General features: G+C 48.0%; 1 protein-coding gene across 13 annotated transcripts in view; it reads right to left on the bottom strand.

Moving 5' to 3' along the window:
- Window positions 1-24,909, bottom strand: part of SHANK2 (SH3 and multiple ankyrin repeat domains 2) — a 992,023-nt gene that overhangs the window by 596,049 nt on the left and 371,065 nt on the right. The window contains exon 1 of one of the 13 annotated variants that reach the window (XM_068260613.1): window positions 17,244-17,430. The exons of the other annotated variants lie outside the window; for them this stretch is intronic. Coding sequence (XP_068116714.1) covers window positions 17,244-17,319 — 76 coding nt within the window. The 5' untranslated portion in view covers window positions 17,320-17,430. Of the gene's footprint in view, window positions 1-17,243; window positions 17,431-24,909 lie in introns of those variants that run through there. 13 annotated transcript variants of the gene reach the window in all.

Raw genomic sequence — 24,909 nt, 5'->3', positions numbered from 1 at the left:
TAACTAGTTCTCGCGATGTTTGCAGCTGGGGGTATGTAAAGTCCTCTCGATGTTTGCAGCTGGGGGTATGTAAAGTCCTCTCGATGTTTGCAGCTGAGGATATGTAAAGTCCTCGCGATGTTTGCAGCTGAGGATATGTAAAGTCCTTGCAATGTTTGCAGCTGAGGATATGTAAAGTCCTTGCGATGTTTGCAGCTGAGGATATGTAAAGTCCTTGCGATGCTTGCAGCTGAGGATATGTAAAGTTAACAAGTCCTCTTGATGTTTGCAGCTGGGGGTATGTAAAGTATTCTCGATGTTTGCAGCTGGGGGTATGTAAAGTGCTCTCGATGTTTGCAGCTGAAGATATGTAAAGTTAACAAGTCCTCTCAATGTTTGCAGCTGGGGGTATGTAAAGTACTCTCGATGTTTGCAGCTGAGGATATGTAAAATTAACACGTTCTCTTGATATTTGCAGCTGAGGATATGTAAAGTTAACCAGTCCTCTCAATGTTTGCATCGGCCTCAGAAGTGAACAATTTATTGATATATTTGGAACTAGAGAATAGCGAGATAACGCCAGGAGAATCATATGGACTTTCTCTAACAAGAAATAAATGCGAGTAAACAGAGGGAATCTGACAGATTGGTGAAGCTTCTATTCCGGAACCAAATGGAGTCCTAAAATCTGTCTGTGAAATCAACACCAGTTCAGCTTTACAAGTTATTATAACGGGATATTCATAGAGGGATCTGAGGCGGGGAAACAAAATGGACAAATAGCGACTGAACAGAGTGCATGTGACAGCTGGGAAATGTGTGTTGTCAGTCAGTGTGTTCACACATACCATGGAGTGTTATTCAGGTGACATTTTGGGGTAACTCGGTGATGTGGTTGGTTGTGGATGTGGTCGGTGCAAATCAACTTCTTGGCTGGTTTCAGACACTGTCCACCACCAAGATGGCAACTTTTAGAAGAGCTTTCATTTCTCCCATATTAACAGCAGGTCTTGGACATATATGTGGCACCCCTTGTTGGTCTCCTCTTATACTAGTGCAGATCTTGTAAACAGATGTGGAACCCGTTCTTCTTTCATTGAGTCTCCATCCATTGGGTCAACTCTTAATATTCTCACTGGTTTTGTACATAGATGTGCCCCACCACTATGTTCCTTTGGGTCTCCTCTTATTTGTGTTTTAGAAGATCTTGTATAAAGATTTGGGGCCCCCCCTCTTCCATCCTTGGGTCTCCTCCTCTTCATGTGCCAGCAGGTCTCTTATATAAATGTGGAGCCCGCTCTTCTGTCCTTGGGTCTCCTCCTCTTCATGTGCCAGCAGGTCTCTTATATAAATGTGGAGCCCGCTCTTCTGTCCTTGGGTCTCCTCCTCTTCATGTGCCAGCAGGTATCTTATATAGGTGTGGAGTCCGCTCTTCTGTCCTTGGGTCTCCTCTTCATGTGCCAGCAGGTATCTTATATAGGTGTGGAGTCCGCTCTTCTGTCCTTGGGTCTCCTCCTCTTCATGTGCCAGCAGGTCTCTTATATAAATGTGGAGCCCGCTCTTCTGTCCTTGGGTCTCCTCCTCTTCATGTGCCAGCAGGTATCTTATATAGGTGTGGAGTCCGCTCTTCTGTCCTTGGGTCTCCTCCTCTTCATGTGCCAGCAGGTCTCTTATATAAATGTGGAGCCCGCTCTTCTGTCCTTGGGTCTCCTCCTCTTCATGTGCCAGATGGTCTCATATATAGGGGTGGAGCCCGCTCTTCTGTTCTTGGGTCTCCTCTTCATGTGCCAGCAGGTCTCTTATATAGGTGTGGAGTCCGCTCTTCTGTCCTTGGGTCTCCTCTTCATGTGCCAGCAGGTCTCTTATATAGGTGTGGAGTCCGCTCTTCTGTTCTTGGGTCTCCTCTTCATGTGCCAGCAGGTATCTTATATAGGTGTGGAGTCCGCTCTTCTGTCCTTGGGTCTCCTCCTCTTCATGTTTCAGCAGGTCTTGTATATACACTAGATGTGGAGCCCCTTTTTCTCCTTCGTTCTTCTTCTCTTCATGTTCCAGCAGATCTTCCATATGGAGTGGAATGAGGAGCTTGCTCTTCTATACTTCGTTCTCCTCCTCTTCATGTTCCAGCAGGTCTTGGATATAAGATGTAGAGCCCACTTTTCTATCCTTCTATCACGGCTGCCAAGATCTCCTGTAGTCTCAGTTCTCAAGAGCTCTGTACACACCACGGCAGGTTCTGAATCCTGGTAATCCACTCCCTACCACTCCCTATTGGCTGTTAAGATCTCCTGCAGTCTCAGCTCTCAGGAGCTTTGTACACACCACAGTAGGTTCTGAATCCCGGTAATCCGCTTCCGCTTGGCTGCCAACATCCCCTGCAGTCTCAGCTCTCAGGAGCTTTGTACACACCACACTAGGTTCTGAATCCCGGTAATCCGCTTCCGCTTGGCTGCCAAGATCCCCTGCAGTCTCAGCTCTCAGGAGCTTTGTACACACAACAGTAGGTTCTAAATACCGGTAATCCGCTTCCGCTTGGCTGCCAAGATCCCCTGCAGTCTCAGCTCTCAGGAGCTTTGTACACACCACACTAGGTTCTGAATCCCGGTAATCCGCTTCCGCTTGGCTGCCAACATCCCCTGCAGTCTCAGCTCTCAGGAGCTTTGTACACACCACACTAGGTTCTGAATACCGGTAATCCGCTTCCTATTGGCTGCCAAGATCCCCTGCAGTCTCAGCTCTCAGGAGCTTTGTACACACAACAGTAGGTTCTGAATACCGGTAATCCGCTTCCGCTTGGCTGCCAAGATCCCCTGCAGTCTAAGCTCTCAGGAGCTTTGTACACACAACAGTAGGTTCTGAATCCCGGTAATCCGCTTCCGCTTGGCTGCCAAGATCCCCTGCAGTCTCAGCTCTCAGGAGCTTTGTACACACCACACTAGGTTCTGAATCCCGGTAATCCGCTTCCGCTTGGCTTCCAAGATCCCCTGCAGTCTCAGCTCTCAGGAGCTTTGTACACACCACAGTAGGTTCTGAATCCCGGTAATCCGCTTCCGCTTGGCTGCCAAGATCCCCTGCAGTCTCAGCTCTCAGGAGCTTTGTACACACCACAGTAGGTTCTGAATCCCGGTAATCCGCTTCCGCTTGGCTGCCAAGATCCCCTGCAGTCTCAGCTCTCAGGAGCTTTGTACACACCACACTAGGTTCTGAATCCCGGTAATCCGCTTCCGCTTGGCTGCCAAGATCCCCTGCAGTCTCAGCTCTCAGGAGCTTTGTACACACCACACTAGGTTCTGAATCCCGGTAATCCGCTTCCGCTTGGCTGCCAAGATCCCCTGCAGTCTCAGCTCTCAGGAGCTTTGTACACACCACAGTAGGTTCTGAATCCCGGTAATCCGCTTCCGCTTGGCTGCCAAGATCCCCTGCAGTCTCAGCTCTCAGGCGCTTTGTACACACCACAGTAGGTTCTGAATCCCGGTAATCCGCTTCCGCTTGGCTGCCAAGATCCCCTGCAGTCTCAGCTCTCAGGAGCTTTGTACACACCACACTAGGTTCTGAATCCCGGTAATCCGCTTCCGCTTGGCTGCCAAGATCCCCTGCAGTCTCAGCTCTCAGGAGCTTTGTACACACCACACTAGGTTCTGAATCCCGGTAATCCGCTTCCGCTTGGCTGCCAAGATCCCCTGCAGTCTCCGCTTTCAGGAGCTTTGTACACACCACACTAGGTTCTGAATACCGGTAATCCGCTTCCGCTTGGCTGCCAAGATCCCCTGCAGTCTCAGCTCTCAGGAGCTTTGTACACACCACACTAGGTTCTGAATCCCGGTAATCCACTCCCTCATAGCTGCCGAGATCTCCTGCAGTCTCAGATCTCAGGAGCTCTGTACACACCACAGTAGGTTCTGAATCCCGGTAATCCGCTTCCGCTTGGCTGCCAAGATCCCCTGCAGTCTCAGCTCTCAGGAGCTTTGTACACACAACAGTAGGTTCTGAATACCGGTAATCCGCTTCCGCTTGGCTGCCAAGATCCCCTGCAGTCTCAGCTCTCAGGAGCTTTGTACACACCACAGTAGGTTCTGAATCCCGGTAATCCGCTTCCGCTTGGCTGCCAAGATCCCCTGCAGTCTCAGCTCTCAGGAGCTTTGTACACACCACACTAGGTTCTGAATCCCGGTAATCCGCTTCCGCTTGGCTGCCAAGATCCCCTGCAGTCTCAGCTCTCAGGAGCTTTGTACACACCACACTAGGTTCTGAATCCCGGTAATCCGCTTCCGCTTGGCTGCCAAGATCCCCTGCAGTCTCAGCTCTCAGGAGCTTTGTACACACCACAGTAGGTTCTGAATCCCGGTAATCCGCTTCCGCTTGGCTGCCAAGATCCCCTGCAGTCTCAGCTCTCAGGAGCTTTGTACACACCACAGTAGGTTCTGAATCCCGGTAATCCGCTTCCGCTTGGCTGCCAAGATCCCCTGCAGTCTCAGCTCTCAGGAGCTTTGTACACACCACAGTAGGTTCTGAATCCCGGTAATCCGCTTCCGCTTGGCTGCCAAGATCCCCTGCAGTCTCAGCTCTCAGGAGCTTTGTACACACCACAGTAGGTTCTGAATCCCGGTAATCCGCTTCCTATTGGCTGCCAAGATCCCCTGCAGTCTCAGCTCTCAGGCGCTTTGTACACACCACAGTAGGTTCTGAATCCCGGTAATCCGCTTCCGCTTGGCTGCCAAGATCCCCTGCAGTCTCAGGTCTCAGGAGCTTTGTACACACCACAGTAGGTTCTGAATCCCGGTAATCCGCTCCCTCATAGCTGCCGAGATCTCCTGCATTCTCAGATCTCAGGAGCTCTGTACACACCACAGTAGGTTCTGAATCCCGGTAATCCGCTTCCTATTGGCTGCCAAGATCCCCTGCAGTCTCAGCTCTCAGGCGCTTTGTACACACCACAGTAGGTTCTGAATCCCGGTAATCCGCTTCCGCTTGGCTGCCAAGATCCCCTGCAGTCTCAGGTCTCAGGAGCTTTGTACACACCACAGTAGGTTCTGAATCCCGGTAATCCGCTCCCTCATAGCTGCCGAGATCTCCTGCAGTCTCAGATCTCAGGAGCTCTGTACACACCACAGTAGGTTCTGAATCCCGGTAATCCGCTTCCGCTTGGCTGCCAAGATCCCCTGCAGTCTCAGCTCTCAGGAGCTTTGTACACACCACAGTAGGTTCTGAATCCCGGTAATCCGCTCCCTCATAGCTGCCGAGATCTCCTGCAGTCTCAGCTCTCAGGAGCTTTGTACACACCACACTAGGTTCTGAATCCCGGTAATCCGCTTCCGCTTGGCTGCCAAGATCCCCTGCAGTCTCAGATCTCAGGAGCTCTGTACACACCACAGTAGGTTCTGAATCCTGGTAGTCCGCTCCCTATTGGCTGCCAAGATCGCCTGCAGTCTCAGATCTCACGAGCTCTGTACACACCATGGTAGGTTCTGCAGTCTGGTAATCCGCTCCCTCATGGCTGCCGAGATCTCCTGCAGTCTGTCTCAGCCATAGCGCTCAACTGTCCGTCTTTTGGAGCGACAGTTCCTCTTTGGGAGCCCTGTCCATCTTTCCTCGTCATTTGTCCCTCTTTCAGGACTCTGTCCCTCTATGTATATATATATATATATATATATATATATATATATATATATATATATATATATATATATATATATATATATATATATATATATTTCTCTACTAAAAATGTGTTTGATTGACTCTAAACGTTATTCCCATCCTTTCAATTGATATATCACACATTTTAATATGTTAATCTGAAGGAAAATGAAGCAGGATAGAAAGGACCAGTGTGGTTTGAATTATAACACAACATTTTTCTTATGATATCTTTATGGTATGTGTGACTAGGGGTGTGGTGGGGGCATGATCAGGGGTTGTGGCAGGGGCGTGGCTTAAGTGTCCCTCTATCTCATCTCAAAAAGTTGGTAGGGATGGTCTCAGCTCTCATGAGCTAGGTTCTGCAGCCTGGTAATCTCGGCAGCCGGGAGGGAGCGGATCTCCTGCAGTCTCAGCTCTCACTGTTTATCATCTCATTACTCCAACTTATTGCTGACTTTTTTATTTATTATTGCGAGAACTAATTAAGAACGCACATCTGATGTAACCTTTAAGTGTAGTTGGCAAGGCTGAAATCTCTCTTCTGTGAGATGACACCAGATGAAAGAGGAGCAAGCTGTACCCTTCCCAGCCTTCATTAATAAGAATACACTGTGAATTAGCCAATGCCCGAGTACTCCTCCATTCACTGCTGCCTCGTGTTTAAAAAAAAATCCTATAATTTAATGAGAACATTATGGTCACATGACCACTAATGACTCAACTTCCTGTAGGCTCATACAACAGCTGCTGCTATAAAACAGACAATAAAAGGTACCGAACATACAAAGAACAAATACCACATTTCATCTGGACACTCGTATCCTACAAGACCTTCCACTGCCACTATGACCATCTTCTGCAGCTCAAAGCGAAACTGCAGAAATTGCTGGTCATAGCAGCTAAATGACCGCAGCCTTCAACACATCAACTGCTTCCCTGATTTGCTTGCTCTGCATTGCACAGGCTGCCTCTGGGGCATACAGGGGGTGCTGGGTATTCCCATAAGACAACCCAGGGGCTTTGCAAACTGCGTTATGTTAATAAATCCTCTATTTTTTACTATTATTATTTGTAAAAAGTATCTTATAAAAAGCATTAAAAATAATGCAAAATAGAACGAAAGAACATACAAATTAGGAACAGTAGCCCAGCCAATGGAAATGGACATTCCACTTTCATTTAAAGGGAACCTAAACTAAGAAGGATATGGATTTGTCCTTTTAAAATAATACAAGTTGCCTGACTCTCCTGCTGATTCTGTCTCTAATACTTTCAGTCACAGCCCCTGAACAAGCATGCAGATCAGGTGCTCTGACTGAAGTCAGACTGGATTAGCTGCATGCTTGTTTCAGGTCTGTGATTCAGACACTTCTGCAGCCAAAGAGATCAGCAGGACTGCTAGGCAAGCAGTATTGTTTAAAAGGAAACATCCATATAACTCTCAGATTAGGTTCCCTTTAAATAGAAATGTCACACACACAGTCTGTACATAACATAGGACACCGTTACAGTGAATGCAATTCTAATGGCCAACGAAACCCAAAGCTGACCAAAGCAAATGCTAATAATAATAATAATATTAAGAAGAATGATAAGTGAATTTTAAACCTGAAGTAAGAGGTATATGGAGGCTGCCATATTTTTTCCTGCTAAACAATACCAGTTCCCTGGCTGTCCTGCTGATCTATTTGGCTGTCGTAGCATCTGAATCACACACCTGAAACAAGCATGCAGCTAATCCAGTAACACTTCAGTCACCTGATCTGCTGCATGCTTGCTCAGGGGCTATGGCTAAACGTATTAGAGGCAGAGGATTAGCGGGACATCCAGGTAACTGGTATTGTTTAAAAGGAAGTAAACATGGCAGCCTCCATATCCTTCTCACTTCAAACTCCTCTGGTCAGACTTGTAAAAACAATAAGTCAGCAGAACGGAAGGCACATGTCGCCGCTCAATAAGGCTGCAGGAATGCACATAATCTCATGAGGTTGCAGCATTAGACTATTTTGAGCCTGATCCCCACATCATGTGCGCTGCCATGGCAACCGTCGGAACTTCAGGCCTAGCCAGAACTTCCGTATCCTCGGGTAACATCTTCCTCGCAAGAGCCTTCTGCCACGTTAGATAGAGCCGAATTGTCTGCCCAGCTGTAAACAATTCTTCTTCCAGTACGTAAAGATTAACCCTGCCAGCGCTGGGGAGGAGACGCCTGCGGGCTCAGAGGCGAGCAGATGTCCCGAGCCAGGCGGAAGGACTGCAGGATAATGAGGGCCTGGGCATCGGGCTGCTAGTGAGACAGACACTTCTAATTCCTGCTGAGGCGCAGCACCGCTAGTGAGGACAGGCATGTCTACTTCCTGCTGAGGCGCGGCACCACTAGTGAGGACAGACACTTCTACTTCCTGCTGAGGCATGGCGCCGCTAGTGAGGACAGACACTTCTACTTCTTGCTGAGGCACGGTGCACATCTACTTTCTGCTGAGGCAAGGTGCTGCTAGTGAGGACCAGGGCCGGGCCGAGGCATAGGCTGGAGAGGCTCCAGCCTCAGGGCGCAGTGTAGGAGGGGGCGCACAATTTATTCAGCTGTCATTCCTAATTGTGTTTGAAGCAGAAAGAAATAAGAAAAGGGGATACATAGCAGTGACTGCAAGCCAGATAACTAGATAATATGGTGTTGGGGAGGTTGTGGGCCCTGTGGCACCTCTTAGTCTAATAGCAATCAGTGTGTGACGGCTGGGGTAGGAGGGATGGAGGGGGCACTTTGGTGTCTCAGCCTTGGGTGCTGGAGGACCTTGTCCCGCCTCTGGTGAGGACAGACACATCTACTTCCTGCAGAGGCGTGGCGCCGCTAGTGAGGACAGGCACTTCTACTTCCTGCTGAGGCACGGCTCCGCTAGTGAGGAAAGACACATGTACTTCCTGCTGAGGCATGGCGCCGCTAGGGAGGACAGACACTTCTACTTCCTGCTGAGGCACGGCGCCGCTAGTGAGGACAGACACTTCTACTTCCTGCTGAGGCACGGCACTGCTAGTGAGGACAGACACGTCTACTTCCTGCTGAGGCACGGCGCACAGCTACTTCCTGCTGAGGCGCGGCACTGCTTGTGAGGACAGACACATCCACTTCCTGCTGAGGCGCGGCACTGCTAGTGAGGACAGACACGTCTACTTCCTGCTGAGGCGCGGCGTCGCTAGTGAGGAAAGACATCTACTTCCTGCTCAGGCGTGGCACCGCTAGTGAGGAAAGACACATCTACTTCCTGCTGAGGCGCGGCGCCGCTAGTGAGGACAGACTTCTACTTGCTGCTGAGGCGTGGCGCTGCTAGTGAGGAAAGACACGTCTACTTCCTGCTGAGGCATGGCGCCGGTATGGCGGGGGTTAAATGCATCCAGGGCAAATGTGCATGACGTTTAGCTAATATCAGAGGTGGGGATGAACGCAAAAAGGGAAGGAGGCGGGGCTTCTGTGTGTCCAGGAAGAAGCACATGATATCTGTCCTCACAGATTTCATTGTAAAAGCCTTGTTCCAGTCAGATAAAAATAACCTATTTAAAATAATCATGCAATTTGTATAGATGTATAGATGAACGTGGACTCCCTAAGCCTTAAAGAGAGTTAAATCATCAAAAAATTAAAAATAGTCAGTGCCCTAGAAATATATGTAAACCCCTTTTTTTCTAAGAATAGGTCCCTATATGCCTTATTTTTTTTTCTTTACCTGGTCTGGGTGCTTTTGCCTAACTGCAGGAACTGTGCACGGCCAGCAGGATTGTGGGAATTTGTTTTTTTTTTAAGTTACAGTAACACACTTATCTTAGCATGCAAATAGCAGCAAGCTTCCTATTTCAGATAAGATAAGGACACTACGACCAGAAGGGAATTGAATCCCCTACCTCTTTGAAGACTTTACACAGCGATGTAAGCCTGTTGCCTAGGTGATGTTTTCTGTGGGAGGGACAGTAAGCTGTAGCAGTAGGGAGGAAAAAATTAACACTGACCTAGATTGAAAAAAAAAGGGCAGAAGTGATGTCACTTTTGGCATCACAGAGAAACAGTAAAGATGGAAACCAGCAGAAATGTTATTTTCTTTTCTCATATCACATTTCTTCTAAATCTGATAGTGAACAATATAAACAACAGGATAGGAAAGCTAAATAAGTCATTTCTTACCGGATATTTTTTCAGACAATATGGAGCCCATCTTAGCATTTTTGAATATCTTGCTTATTTTGTACAATATTCATTTACTAGCAGACCCAAGCCCATTTCAAAATGAGCTGTAGGGTCTGTTTCTCACTGCTGCCCGCCGCATGTTACTGCGCGTGCACCCACCGCACACCCGGCCACCCGCTCACACGCCCACCCGGTTCCCTGGCCCTGCCCTCCTGTCTGTGTGTAGCTGGGTCCGTGCTGCGCACATGCGCAGTAGCAAAAAAGCAGGGACCCAGCTACACAGAGACAGCACACGTAGGGACACAGGGGTTTTATTATAGAGGATAAATTCAATTCATTCGCCTATAACTTTATCATTACTTATCAAAATGAAATGAACTATATCTTGTTTTTTACCAACATTTAGGCTTTCTTTAGGTGGGACATTATGCCAAGAATGATTTTATTCTAAATGTGTTTTAATGGGAAAATTGAAAAATAATGATTTTTTTTCCCAAATGTTTTCCTGTTTTCGGCCATTATAGAGTTTAAATAATGCATGCTACTGTAACGTAAAATCCATGCAACTTATTTGCCCATTTGTCCCGGTTATTACACCATTTAAATTATGTCCCTATCACAATGTTTGGAGCCGATATTTTATTTGCAAATAAAGGTACATTTTTTTTTCAGTTTTGCATCCATCCCTAATTACAAGCCCATAGTTTATAAAGTAACAGTGTTATACCCTCTTGATATAAATATTTAAAAAGTTCAGTCCCTAAGGTAACTATTTGTTTTTGTTTTTTTATTGTATTTTTTTATTATTTATTTTTTTTTTACAAAAAAAAAATTGGTAACAATTGGGGAGTGCGGGAGTTAATGAGTTAATTTTATATTGTAAAATAATGTATTTGTATGTGAAAAATGTTTTGGGTGTAGTTTTACTTTTTGGCCACAAGATGGCCACAGTAATTTTTTGTAAATGTGTCCTGCAAGTGTCAGAAGTACGCTTGCAGGAAGTTTAGGGAGGCTGGGAAACTGTATTTTTTTTTTTCACAATGATCACGCTGCTTCTCATAGAAGCAGCCGATCATTGCTGGAGGCAGAGATCAACAAACGGGAATGGATTTTCCCATTCATTGATCTCCGGACGAGTGGGCGGCGGCGTGCACGATCGTGGGAGCGCGCGGACGTGCGAGCGGGAGCGCGGACAGCGGCGGCAGCGGTGGGGGGGTGCGTATATCTACGCTCCGGGCGGGGAACTGAAGTCCCATGGAGTGTAGATATACTGTACCCGGGCGTAGATATACTGACTTGGCGGCCGATTGACCATCTGATTCAATTATTATAATCGAATCAGATGAAAATCGGTGCCGCCCGACCCACAATGCAACCAATTTCAGGACGAAATTGGTCGCATAAGTCGATTGCATGCTGCAGGATGTTGGGCCCACTTGCTTAACCCATTCAGGTTCCGTCGTTTTCACGTGAGAAATGTTCACTTCCCATTCATTAGCCTATAACTTTATCACTACTTATCACAATGCACTGATCTATATCTTGTATTTTCCGCCACCAATTAGGCTTTCTTTGGGGGTACATTTTGCTAAGAGCCACTTTACTGTAAATGCATTTTAACAGGAAGAATAAGAAAAAAATGGAAAAATTCATTATTTCTCAGTTTTCAGCCATTATAGTTTTAAAATAATACATGCCTCCATAATTAAAACTCACGTATTGTATATGCCCATATGTCCCGGTTATTACACCGTTAAAATTATGTCCCTATCACAATGTATGGCGACAATATTTTATTTGGAAATAAAGGTGCATTTTTTCCATCACTATTTACAAGTTTAAAATAAAAAAAATATAGAAATATTTCATCTTTACATTGATATTTAAAAAGTTTAGACCTTAGGTAAATATTTACATGTTTTTGTTTTTTTTTATTGTAATGGTTTTTTTTTTTATACAAAAATTTTTATTAGGGTACTTTTGGGAGGGTGGGAGGTAAACAATAGATTTATAATGTAAATGTGTGTTAATTCTGTTTTTTTTTTTCAGGTGTAGTATTACTTTTTGGCCACAAGATGGCGGCCATGAGTTTGTTTACATGACGTCACTCTAAGCGTAGCACGCGCTTAGAGTGACACATCGGGAAGGAAACGGCCAGAAAAGGCGCAGCTTCCGAGAGAAGCTGCCGCTTTTTCAGCGGGGGAGAGGAATCAATGATCGGGCTCCATAGCCCGATGCATTGATTCCTCGGCTACCGAATCAGCGGCTGGGAGTGCGCGTGCACGATCGGGCGCGGGAGCGCGCGGTAGCGCGCATGGTTCCTGGACGTAGAAACTACGTCCAGGAACCAAAATAGGTTAATTGGTTGTGCGGCATTAAAGGGGTGCAATTTCGGGACGATCAATGAACACGATGAAACCCCCCTAATGTTAAGTGTCCCCCTGGTGCCCAATGCATGTTATACATTACCTGTCCACCGCCTCCGCTTGTCCCCACTGGCTCCGGCCACTCCGCTTTTCCCTCTCGTTACTAGGCAACCACATGGCGCGCATGTATGGAGAACACAGTGCACCCAGAGCCAGCAGGGGAAAGCAAAGGTCGCGGACAGGTAATGGATACCTTGCGCTGGGCACCGGGGTGGGCGACACTTAACATTAGGGGGAAAGTGTCGGGGTGACGAGGCGGTCGCATGCGGCGTGACAAAGCCAATTTCTGATCGTTTTCAGCATGAAATTGATCGTGAATTGGTCTGTGGTGTATGGGCAGCTGACAGATCTCTCTCTTATCAGACTAGATTAGATAGAGATGTGTCTCTGGGCTGAATCTACCCATCATCGCTGGATGTATGGCTGCCTTTAGTAGTGTCTGAATCACACACCTGAAACTAATGCCTGCAGCTAATCTTGTCAGAAATAGGCCTACTGTGTTCTATAAAGTGTATACATTTTCTATAGTAACTAAGTCTACAGCATTACGTACAGTACAATTATATAGAGCCTAACAGAGGCGCTCAGTGTTGATGATTCTGGCAGATGCTGCTTACTCCTATCTGTTATTGCCTGATGAAGCGGGTTTGTATAACGCGAAACGCATTGCACTTTATTTGGAGTATCCAATAAAATTGTTTTGACTGAAAATCCAGTCGTGTGTTCTGCTTGGAGGAGGCGAGTCCACCACTACCTCCTCTATTACCAGGATGGGTTTTTAAGTTCTTTTAGTGTTTTTTATCCTGTTGGCGCCTCACAGCCTGGAGGCCCATCTCACACCCCTTCCCTCCCCCCTGGTGCCCCTCACAGCCTGGGGGCGGGGCCATCTCACAAGGGTCATACCACAAGTGTGGACATCGTAATCTTCACACCCATAACAAGTGCAGCCACAAAACACCTGATCTGCAGTATAGTCCCCTGTATTAGAGGAAGGGTAGGTGAGTAGTCCCCCCCCCTCCATTGCTCTGGGCCCCCTGTTATGGCAGGAGCCACTACCCTCTGGTTACACCCCTGGATTAGAGTGACTTCCACCTGTGTAGGAGAGCTGGGAGCATCTCTCACTCATCACTGAGCCGGTTTCCTGTCCCCCCTCTCCTCCCCAGGGGGCCCGCAGGTCACAATGCTGAGTGGAGGCGGATCTATCAGAAGTCACACATCCATTATGCCACACGGCCGGCCTCAAGGGCAGCAGCTAGAGGGCAACATGTTACTTATGGCTCATTTACCGCTCCTCGTTGTGACAAATGAACACAGATCACAGCAGAATCCCGGCATTCCCACACCGGACACAGCTTTGTGATGTCTTTACTGGGAACTGGGGGTTTTTAAGGGATATCAGCAAACAGTTTGTCTCTTTATTCATAAAAAAACAGCATTTAAAGAGGATCTGTAATCCAGGGTTGAACTTCATCCCAATCAGTAGCTGATACCCCCTTTCCCATGAGAAATATTTTCCTTTTCTCAAACGGATCATCAGGGGGCGCTGTATGGCTGATATTGTGGTGAAACCCCTCCCACAGTGTGATGTCAGGACCATGGCCCTGACATCACACTGTGGAAGCCTTGTTGTGTTGTGGGAAAGAACAGCTGTTGCCAACCGCCAAGCTACCAGTCTCTCCCTCTGTGCATGTGTATATCTATAAAAAAAGAAAAAACTTTTAGCCTATCGCATTGTTAGGGGGTGTGGTTACAGATAGTGGCAGTGGGTGTTGTCTAGTTTTTTTTTCCCTGTCTGCAGTAGTAAAGATGATAACCTGCAGGATTATTGTGGATTAAACAAAATGTAAATAATTACCTCCGTGGCTCCAGCGCAGGCGCAGTATCCGCTCTTCCCATGGAGATAGGCGGAAATAGCCGATCGCTGTTGGGCCGTTCTACTGCGCAAGCACAAGTCTCCAGCACCTGCGCAGTAGAGCGGACCCGACATAGATCGGCTATTTTCACCTATCTCCGTCAGAAGAGGCGCAACAGCGCCCCCGCTGGAGCCAGAAAAGGTAAATATTGCACAGGCTGTCGGATTTGTCGCCTGTGCGTTCCGGGGGTTGCAGCGAGACCGCCGTGGGACACAGGAGGATGAGAGAAGCCTCAATAGGCTCCAGAGGCTTCTCCCTACTGAGGTGAGTATACCCACTTTAATGCTCAGTTCCCACTTGGAGAGGGTGCATAACAGCACGGTAAAAGCACATCCGTTCAGCACGCACTGCGCTCTGTTGTACGCCGTCTTTTTTTGCATCCGTTCCATCTGCTGCCATAAAAATACTCACATGTCCCCCGGTTCCCCGCAGGGCTCCAGTGGGTCCCAAAGTTCACAAACCGGAGGGTGGCGAGAGCATGTGGCTCCCCACCATGAGAATCCGCCCTGTTGCTGAGGGTTGCAAACAGTCTTTTGCAATCCAATAGGGATCCCCATGCCTCTGCCCAACACTGGTCTGCTTTGAGACGGAGCGGAAGAGTCAGCAGTGGTGGTACCGGAACGCGTATTTGTGTGGAAGGCGGGTGGAGCTGATTAAGGATGCCAGTTGGTAGCGGAAAGCGGCAATGGCAGAAAGCGGAATTTTGGCGAAAACGGATATTGGCAATTCCGACCATCCCTAGATAGGAAGTGGTGGCCAGCCTAGTGAGAACGGACACTGTCCAATCTTACAGGCTTTCATTTGCAGTCCGCTCCGGAACACTGGGGTAGGTTAGGATGATGGCTCAGTACAAAGTTCTGCCCTCTAGGCTAGCGACCCTTCCTGTTGCCATGGAGAGGGGAGGCAGGTCGGCGCACAACCAAGCTGCTTGGAGTGGGAGGAGTAAGGAGGGGAACAATGCGCTTGGCGATTGTCTGGGACTATGCGGCATTCGAGAGATCTCTCCCTGACACACTGGTTCCGTTGTACACGCTACATGTGATGGGACGACTCGAGATACAGCTGTGTGTGAAAATCTGAAATCAGTGAAAAAACGAAATCTGTGAAAAGAGTATAATCTTCACTGTGAGAGCTAGAGGTGCCGTATTACTGAGGCCTATCCGTTATATCCGATCAGGCCGCTCCTGGAGACCGCCAGCCACACAACCAACCTTCTACACCACTATAGCGACCGCCAGCCACACAACCAACCTTCTACACCACTATAGCGACGGGGCCGGAGAGGTGGAGCGCTGTATATAGACGCAAAATCTGCCACTTCTCTAATCTCTATGCTACAGATCCCGTCTACCGCTCCCTTCCCGACCACTCCAATTACTGCAGGATTCATCATTATACAAACAGCTTCATAAAATTATTACATTTTTGAAAAAAAATACAGCAAAAAAGCGTGTGCTGAAGAGGAACCCAGATAAGCATACACACACAGACACACACACAGACACACACACAGACACACACACAGACACACACACAGACACACACACACACGTTAACATGCATATATAATTATACAAGAATAGAGATTTTCAGGCTCGGAACCTAGCAACAGTATCCAAGAATTTGTGAGTCTAATAATTAACTGCAAAAACTCACACACATATACACACACACACACACACACACACTGTACACACACACACACACACACACACACACACACACACACACTGTACACACACACACACACACACACACACACACACACACTGTACACACACACACACACACATACACTGCACACGTACACACACACACACACACACACACACACACACACTGCACATGTACACACACACACACACACACACACACACACACACACACACTGTATACACACACACACACACACACACACACACTGTACACACACACACACACACACACACACACTGTACACACACACACACACACACACTGTACACACACACACACACACACACACACACACACACACACACACACACACACACACACACACACACACACACACACACACACACACTGCACACACACACACACTGCACACGTACACACACACTGCACACGTACACACACACACACACACACACACACACACGTACACACACACACACACTGTACACACACACACACACACACACACACACACACTGTACACACACACACACACACTGTACACACACACACACACACACACACTGCACACGTACACACACACACACTGCACACGTACACACACACACACACACACACACACACACTGCACACGTACACACACACACACACACACACACACTGTACACACACACACACACACTGTACACACACACACACACTGCACACGTACACGTACACACACACACACACTGTACACACACACACACACACACACACACACACACTGCACACGTACACACACACACACACACACACACACACACACACACACACACACACACACACACACACTCAAGAAACACCCACTCAGAGAGAAACACACACTCAAACATACATACACAAACTCACACACACTCAAGACACACACACACACACACACACACACACACACACACTCAGATATACACACAATCAGACACACATACACACTCAGACATACGCACACACATACAAACACACAGACACACACACACAAAGTCACAGACTGTCAGATACACACACACAGCATTCAGACACACACAGGGCAGCCTATGCAGATGTACACACACATACACACACTCAGGCACACACACACACACACACACACACACACACACACACACATACACACAAACTTACAAACACATACACACATACACTCAGACATACACACACACAAAAACATACACTCAGACATGCACACACACATACACACAAACACATACATACACACAAACTCACACACGCATACACTCAGACACACCCACACACACTCAGACATACACACCCACGCACACTTAGACATACACACACAAGACACATACATATACACAAGAGACACACACACACACAGGGCAGCCCAAGCAGATGTACACACACAGCTTGTCATTCTAGCTAGCAGAGGGAATGACAAACCTTTGCGACAGGAAGAGGAGCAGCCCATGTCCCCTAATCCATGGCAAACACGAACGCTCGCCCCCCTCCGCACCATCAGCCACCTCCGGGTGCAACGGATAGGAAGGTGATCATCTTTTAATGTATTCGGCGCTGAGTTTGGTGCAAGCGGAGGGAGTGATGGCAATAGGGCCGCCCGGCGGTAAACTCCATCTTTTAGCAGCCATCGTTTAAAAAAACGAGAATAAAAAAAAACCACAAGCAGGGGCTTAAAACACGCTTCCTAAACCCTCTTTCCTCATTTACTACAGACAGCTGTATGCAAGCAGGCACGGATTAACTTCATATTCTTCCAGCCGCCAGAGGTTCTAATCCACTATCTACCCCCCTTCCTGCGATCCACAGAAAACAGACAGCGGAGGATTACTGGACATGACCCGGGGGGGGGGGAGATCTGTACACCGGGGAGATAGTCAAAGGTTCCAAGTGCACCTGTCATTTTCATGCTACTACAGCTGACTTTTATTTTTTTTACAACATTACTGAAAAAAATATTTAGCCAGTGTTCGGCCATTGTGGAATGTTTCCTCTCCCTGATTCACATTCTGCAATCTATAACAGGTGGTGGCATCTTTACGAGGTGTGTCAGGCTTGGTACACAATGAGCAGGATTGCAAATGGCCCAATCCAAGGGGACAGTCCAATGATCAGAGGCTCGCTGACAATCTCTGAAGGTGCGCGCACACGTGTGATAACCGCCGTCCGAAATGGCCTATAATGATTACTTCAGCTGACGATCGTTCTGTGTGTACAGTGGCCGCCAATCAATCCTGCTAGGGCTATAGGGCACCGCTAAGGATCCGCCCTGTCGAATGACTCCCGATGCCCAAGCATGATCAAACGCAATACTATTTTCAACCTTCCTAACCCATGGCGGTGCTTTGTTGTGTGCTGATAGTGGTCCTTCCGCCCCTCCATAGCAACAGAACACATCTCTAGCCTCAGTCGTCACCCCTCCACCCCCTCCATAGCAACAGAACACATCGCTAGCCTCAATCGTCATCCCTCCTCCCCTCCATAGCAACAGAATACATCGCTAGCCTCGATCGTCATCCCTCCTCCCGTTCCATAGCAACAGAACACATCGCTAGCCTCGATCGTCATCCCTCCTCCCGTTCCATAGCAACAGAACACATCGCTAGCCTCAATCGTCATCCCTCCTCCGCCTCCATAACAACAGAATACATCACTAGCCTCAATCGTCATCCCTCCTCCCCTCCATAGCAACAGAAAACATCGCTAGCCTCAATCGTCATCCCTCCGCCCCCTCCATAGCTATAGAACGTATCGCTAACATCAATCGGCATCCCTCCGCCCCCTGCATAGCAACAGAACACATCGCTAGCCTCAATCGTCATCCCTCCGCCCCCTCCATAACAACAGAACACATCGCTAGCCTCAATCGTCATCCCTCCACCCCCTGCATAGCTATAGAACACATCGCTAACTTCAAGGCTAAGGATGTGTCTGTACAGCATTGTTCCTCAAATTGTCGCCCAAGGGTTAACTTCCCGATCCCCGATGAATGTTAATTATTGTATGTGTGTACTTAGCTTTAACGATGAGTGCCCTGCTGCTGCCAGCTGTTATCCTGTACTGGTGTACAGAACAGGCGCACCACGCCAGTCACATGACCCATCTGTAGCGGGTCGGGTACCCTATGCTTATATGTATCGGTTGCAGTATGCTATAACACTTTCATACATTCGCTGTAACGAGAGACACAATCTTCTTATATAGATCCAGCTGAGGTCCTAATCCTTTACAATTATTTGCATAAGAACCCCCCCGATCCCGCCCCCATCCCTCCGCTCCCCCCTCTATATACATTCCCACATTCTCTACTTTTACAAACTGGAATTAACATGCCTTTCACTGGGATTTTGTCCACGTTACGTAAACTGCCTGCTTAAAGGGATAGTCCCACTTTGCTGAGAGTACATTTGCCTCTGCGAGGATTAATAGCAGACCTTCTCTCGGATAGCTTACCTGGATTATGTATGCACTTAACATACGGCTATCCCGCGGTGTCACAGAATCAGGACGGCAGCAGTGAACACCAATAGATTAGAGCAAGATGGAGGAGAAAAAAAAAACGGTAGCAACAAACGAACGACTCATCTCTCAGATCTGATTAAAAAATCCAAAGCATGAACTAAGAACTACAAACAAGCGGTTCCCGATGGTCGGGCAATCTGACCAACTGACATGACGCAACACTAAAAGGACAACTGAAGTGAGAAGGATATGGAGGCAGCCATATTTATTTTCTATTAAACAACGCAGATTCCCTGGCTGTCCTGCTGATTCTCTGCCTCTAATACTTTTAGCCATAGCCCCTGAACAAGCATGCAGCAGATCAGGTGTTTCTGACATTATTGTCAGATCTGACAAGACTAGCTGCATGCTTGTTGCTGGTGTGTGATTCAGACACTACTGCAGGCAAATAGACCAGCAGGGCTGCCAGGGAACTGGTATTGACTAACAGGAAATAAATATGGCAGCCTCCATATACCTCTCTCACTACAGTGGTCCTTTATGCAGATAATCATTGATTTTCAGCAGTGTGTACAGAGCTATAAACGGTTTTAAAAAAAAAAAATTCCGTGAAAGTGTATGGCACCTACATGCTGCATCGTCTAACGATCCTATCGGTTAACGTTCGTTTGGTATTTCGGTTACAGCCTTCTGTATCATCAAATTGTTTAAGATATTTTGGATTTTTAGATTTGATTGCAGAGCGGTTGTTGATTGGCCATTTCAAGGGCCAGTTCTAGATTTTTTGCTGCCTGGGGCAAACTTGTAAGGCTGCCCCCCCAATTTGGAATGATCGCACAGCACCCGATAATTTACTTTACTTCAGTTATGCCTTGCTCTCATTATAAACAAGGTCCAATCCAATGCAACGGAATTTACATCAGCCCAGAAAAAGAAGTCTCACTAATTTCTCCCATCTGCTCTGGCATTGAGCCTTTTGCTGAACTGTGTGTGATTGCTACATGTACACACCAAGTCACGGATCTCAGTCTCAGTAAGATCTGTTAAAGCCTCATTCCAAACGGAAAATGTTTTCCATAATCTGTGTAAACACTTGTTTCTGTCTATAGGCTCCTTGAGTCGCTGATGGCAAATAACCTGACCAGGAGACACTACCTATTTCCTGTACCACAGCCTGCATGTACTATGGCCTGCAGTCTTTTCCAGACATTCAGTCTGTGCCCCGCCCCTGGCAGTCTCAGTTATGGAGATAATGCAATCCAGGCAGCTGCAGCAGCCACACCCACAACACCAACACCGCCACAGACCTCTATACAGAGACACAGAGCTCTATACACCGACACAGGCACAGAGCTCTATACACCGACACAGAGCTCTATACACCGACACAGGCACAGAGCTCTATACACCGACACAGGCACAGAGCTCTATACACCGACACAGGCACAGAGCTCTATACAGAGACACAGGCACAGAGCTCTATACACCGACACAGGCACAGAGCTCTATACAGCAACACAGGCACAGTACTCTATACACCAACACAGGCACAGAGCTCTATACACCGACACAGGCACAGACCTCTATACACCGACACAGGCACAGAGCTCTATACACCCACACAGGCACAGAGTTCTATACACCGACACAGGCACAGAGCTCTATACACCGACACAGGCACAGAGCTCTATACACCGACACAGGCACAGAGCTCTATACACCAACACAGGCACAGAGCTCTATACACCGACACAGGCACAGACCTCTATACACCGACACAGGCACAGAGCTCTATACACCCACACAGGCACAGAGCTCTATACACCAACACAGGCACAGAGCTCTATACACCGACACAGGCATGGAACTCAGGCATGGAACTCTATACACAGGCACAGTACTCTATACACTGACACAGACACGGAGCTCTATACACCGACACAGGCACAGAGCTCTATACACTGACACAGGCACAGAGCTCTATACACTGACACAGAGCTCTATACACTGACACAGGCACAGAGCTCTATACACCGACACAGGCACAGAGCTCTATACACTGACACAGGCACAGGGCTTTATACACTGACACAGGCACAGAGCTCTATACTCCGACACAGGCACAGTACTCTATACACCGACACAGGCACAGAGCTCTATACACCGACACAGGCACAGAGCTCTGTACACCGACACAGGCACAGAGCTCTATACACTGACACAGAGCTCTATACACTGACACAGGCACAGAGCTCTATACTCCGACACAGGCACAGAGCTCTATACACCGACACAGGCACAGAGCTCTATACACTGACACAGGCACAGGGCTTTATACACTGACACAGGCACAGAGCTCTATACTCCGACACAGGCACAGTACTCTATACACCGACACAGGCACAGAGCTCTATACACCGACACAGGCACAGAGCTCTATACACCGACACAGGCACAGACCTCTATACACCGACACAGGCACAGTACTCTATACACCGACACAGGCACAGTACTCTATACACCGACACAGGCACAAAGCTCTATACACCGACACAGGCACAGAGCTCTATACACCGACACAGGCACAGAGCTCTATACACCGCCACAGGCCAGTACTCTATACACCGGCACAGGCACAGTACTCTATACACTGACACAGTCACGGAGCTCTATACACGAACTCAGGCATGGAACTCTATACACAGGCACAGTACTCTATACACCGACACAAACACAGAGCTCAATACACCGACACAGGCACAGAGCTCTATACACCGACACAGGCACAGAGCTCTATACACTGACACAGGCACAGAGCTCTATACACTGACACAGGCACAGAGCTCTATACACTGACACAGGCACAGAGCTCTATACACCGACACAGGCACAGTACTCTATACACCGACACAGGCACAGTACTCTATACACCGACACAGGCACAGAGCTCTATACACCGACACAGGCACAGAGCTCTATACACCGACACAGGCACAGAGCTCTATACACCGACACAGGCACAGAGCTCTATACACCGACACAAGCACAGAGCTCTATACACCGACACAGGCACAGAGCTCTATACAGAGACACAGGCACAGACCTCTATACACCGACACAGGCACAGAGCTCTATACACCCACACAGGCACATAGCTCTATACACCGACACAGGCACAGAGCTCTATACACCGACATAGGCACAGAGCTCTATACACTGACACAGGCACAGAACTCTATACACTGACACAGGCACAGAGCTCTATATACTGACACAGGCACAGAGCTCTATACACCGACACAGGCACAGTACTCTATACACCGACACAGGCACAGTACTCTATACATCGACACAGGCACAGAGCTCTATACACTGACACAGGCACAGAGCTCTATACACTGACACAGGCACAGAGCTCTATACTCCAACACAGGCACAGTACTCTATACACCGACACAGGCACAGAGCTCTATACACCGACACAGGCACAGTACTCAATACACCGACATAGGCCCAGAGCTCTATACACCGACACAGGCACAGAGCTTTATACACCGACACAGGCACAGAGCTCTATACACCGACACAGGCACAGAGCTCTATACAGCGACACAGGCACAGAGCTCTATACACCGACACAGGCACAGAGCTCTATACACCGACACAGGCACAGAGCTCTATACACCGACACAGGCACAGAGCTCTATACACCGACACAGGCACAGTATTCTATACACCGACACAGGCACAGAGCTCTATACACCGACACTGGCACAGAGCTCTATACACCGACACAGGCACAGTGCTCTATACACCGACACAGGCACAGTACTCTGAGAGCACCGCATTGCTTTGATCATAAGACGAGGTGGTTCTGCGCGGCCCTGATAAATAATTCATCCCATTATTTATATTGTCAGGCTAGTTGCAGGAATGTTGGGCGCTGTGCAGCGGGCAGAGACATGGGGAATTGTAGCTGCCGTAGCTGGGAGGTCGGATGATCCAAGTTGGCGGAGTGCTGTATAGGAAAGCTGTGCAGTGCCAAGCCTGAGCGCCAACTGCAACAGAATTTCCTCCGCAATCGCAACATGGATCCCATTATTCACATTAACTCCTTCCTGCCTCAGTAAAGCTTAGATTTAAAGAAAGCCGAGGTGAGAGCAATATGGTGGCTGACATATTTATTTCCTTTTAAAGTGGGATTGTCAGACACAAAATCAAATTCCATTTACCCACTGATCTGTGTGCATTAAATAGTCTACATCCTAACCCTGCATCATAAATGTTTCTGCTGTAATAAATCTTATCTAAGTCAGCCTGGCTTGTCATCCCACATTCCTGCTCCTCAGTGATTGGCTGAGGGCAGTTCAGTAAGCTGCTGAAATACGATCTGTGTTCACATGTTTACAAAGCAAGCTAGATATGACAGGGCAGTTTCTAGGAGGGAAAAAGAAAGTGAGGGAAGAAATGACTTAAAGATTGGCTTCAGCCAGAAGAAGTCAAAATTGCACATGCCAGAAAAAGTGTTCTCTTTATTTACTATATAAAATTTACAGAAATTAAAACATGGACAGTACAATACATCTGTTATGTAATACATATGTTATCTACTTATACATGCCCCCCCCCCCCCCCCCCCCAGGATAATATGGCTGACCCTGCTGCTTAAAATAATGCATATTGCCTGGCTGTCCTGCTGATCCTCTGCCTTTTAAGCCATAGCCCCTGAACCATCAGAATCAGAATCAGAATTTATTTCGCCAAGCATGAGGGGACATGCCCGGAATTGTTTTTGGCACAATACAATACAATACAGTACAGTGGCTCCGGAAGAGTGCATAGAAAGAGAAGGAAGGAAAGAGAGAGAGAGTGCATGGAAGGCAAAATCAGATTAACACAACATTGTAAAAAGACATCACAGTCCCAGTGTGTCCCTCCAATGTCCATAGTCAGTTAGTCTTGTGGGCTGGTTGGCTGTGCAGCCGTAGCGCTGCCGGCCTCGCCGCTCGTTGACGCTCGCTTTGATGGTAGAACGTGAAGGGAGTTTAGAAGATTGACTGCCGAGGGGAAGAACGAGTTCCTATGTCTCGTGGTTTTAGTGGAGATGGCTCGTAGTCTCCGTCCCAAGGGCAGAATGCTGAAGTAGCGGTGGCCAGGGTGTGAGGAGTCATTTGCAATCTTCAGTGCCCTGGTTTTTAGTCTTTTGCTGTGTAGTAGGGCAAGTGAGGGGAGGGGGCACCCAATGATCCTCTCTGCTGACCTGATGACCCTCTGTAGTTTGTCCCTATCATTGACAGTGGCGCCAGCATACCACACCAAGATGGAAGAGCAGAGGATCGACTCAATGGTGGCGGAGTAAAAGTTGGTTAGAATTTCTTGAGTCATGCCGAACTTTCTCAGCTGGCGGAGGAAGAAGAGTCTCTGCTGAGCTTTACGTTGGGTGGCAGTGATGTTGGGCTTCCAGCTGAGGCCACTAGAGATGGTAGTACCTAGAAGCCGGGCGCAGGGCACTCTGATTACCTCCTTGCCGTCAATGTAAATTGGGGGTGGGGTGGGAGCAGCCTTCCTGAAGTCGATTATTAACTCCACGGTCTTTGCGGTGTTCAGCACCAGCCTGTTCTCCTTGCTC

This window comes from Hyperolius riggenbachi, chromosome 11 (assembly GCF_040937935.1).
Source record: "Hyperolius riggenbachi isolate aHypRig1 chromosome 11, aHypRig1.pri, whole genome shotgun sequence".
Taxonomy (NCBI): Eukaryota; Metazoa; Chordata; class Amphibia; order Anura; family Hyperoliidae; genus Hyperolius; species Hyperolius riggenbachi.
The sequence above is the reverse complement of the archived record's forward strand: the minus strand, read 5'-3'. Positions and strand labels throughout refer to the sequence as shown.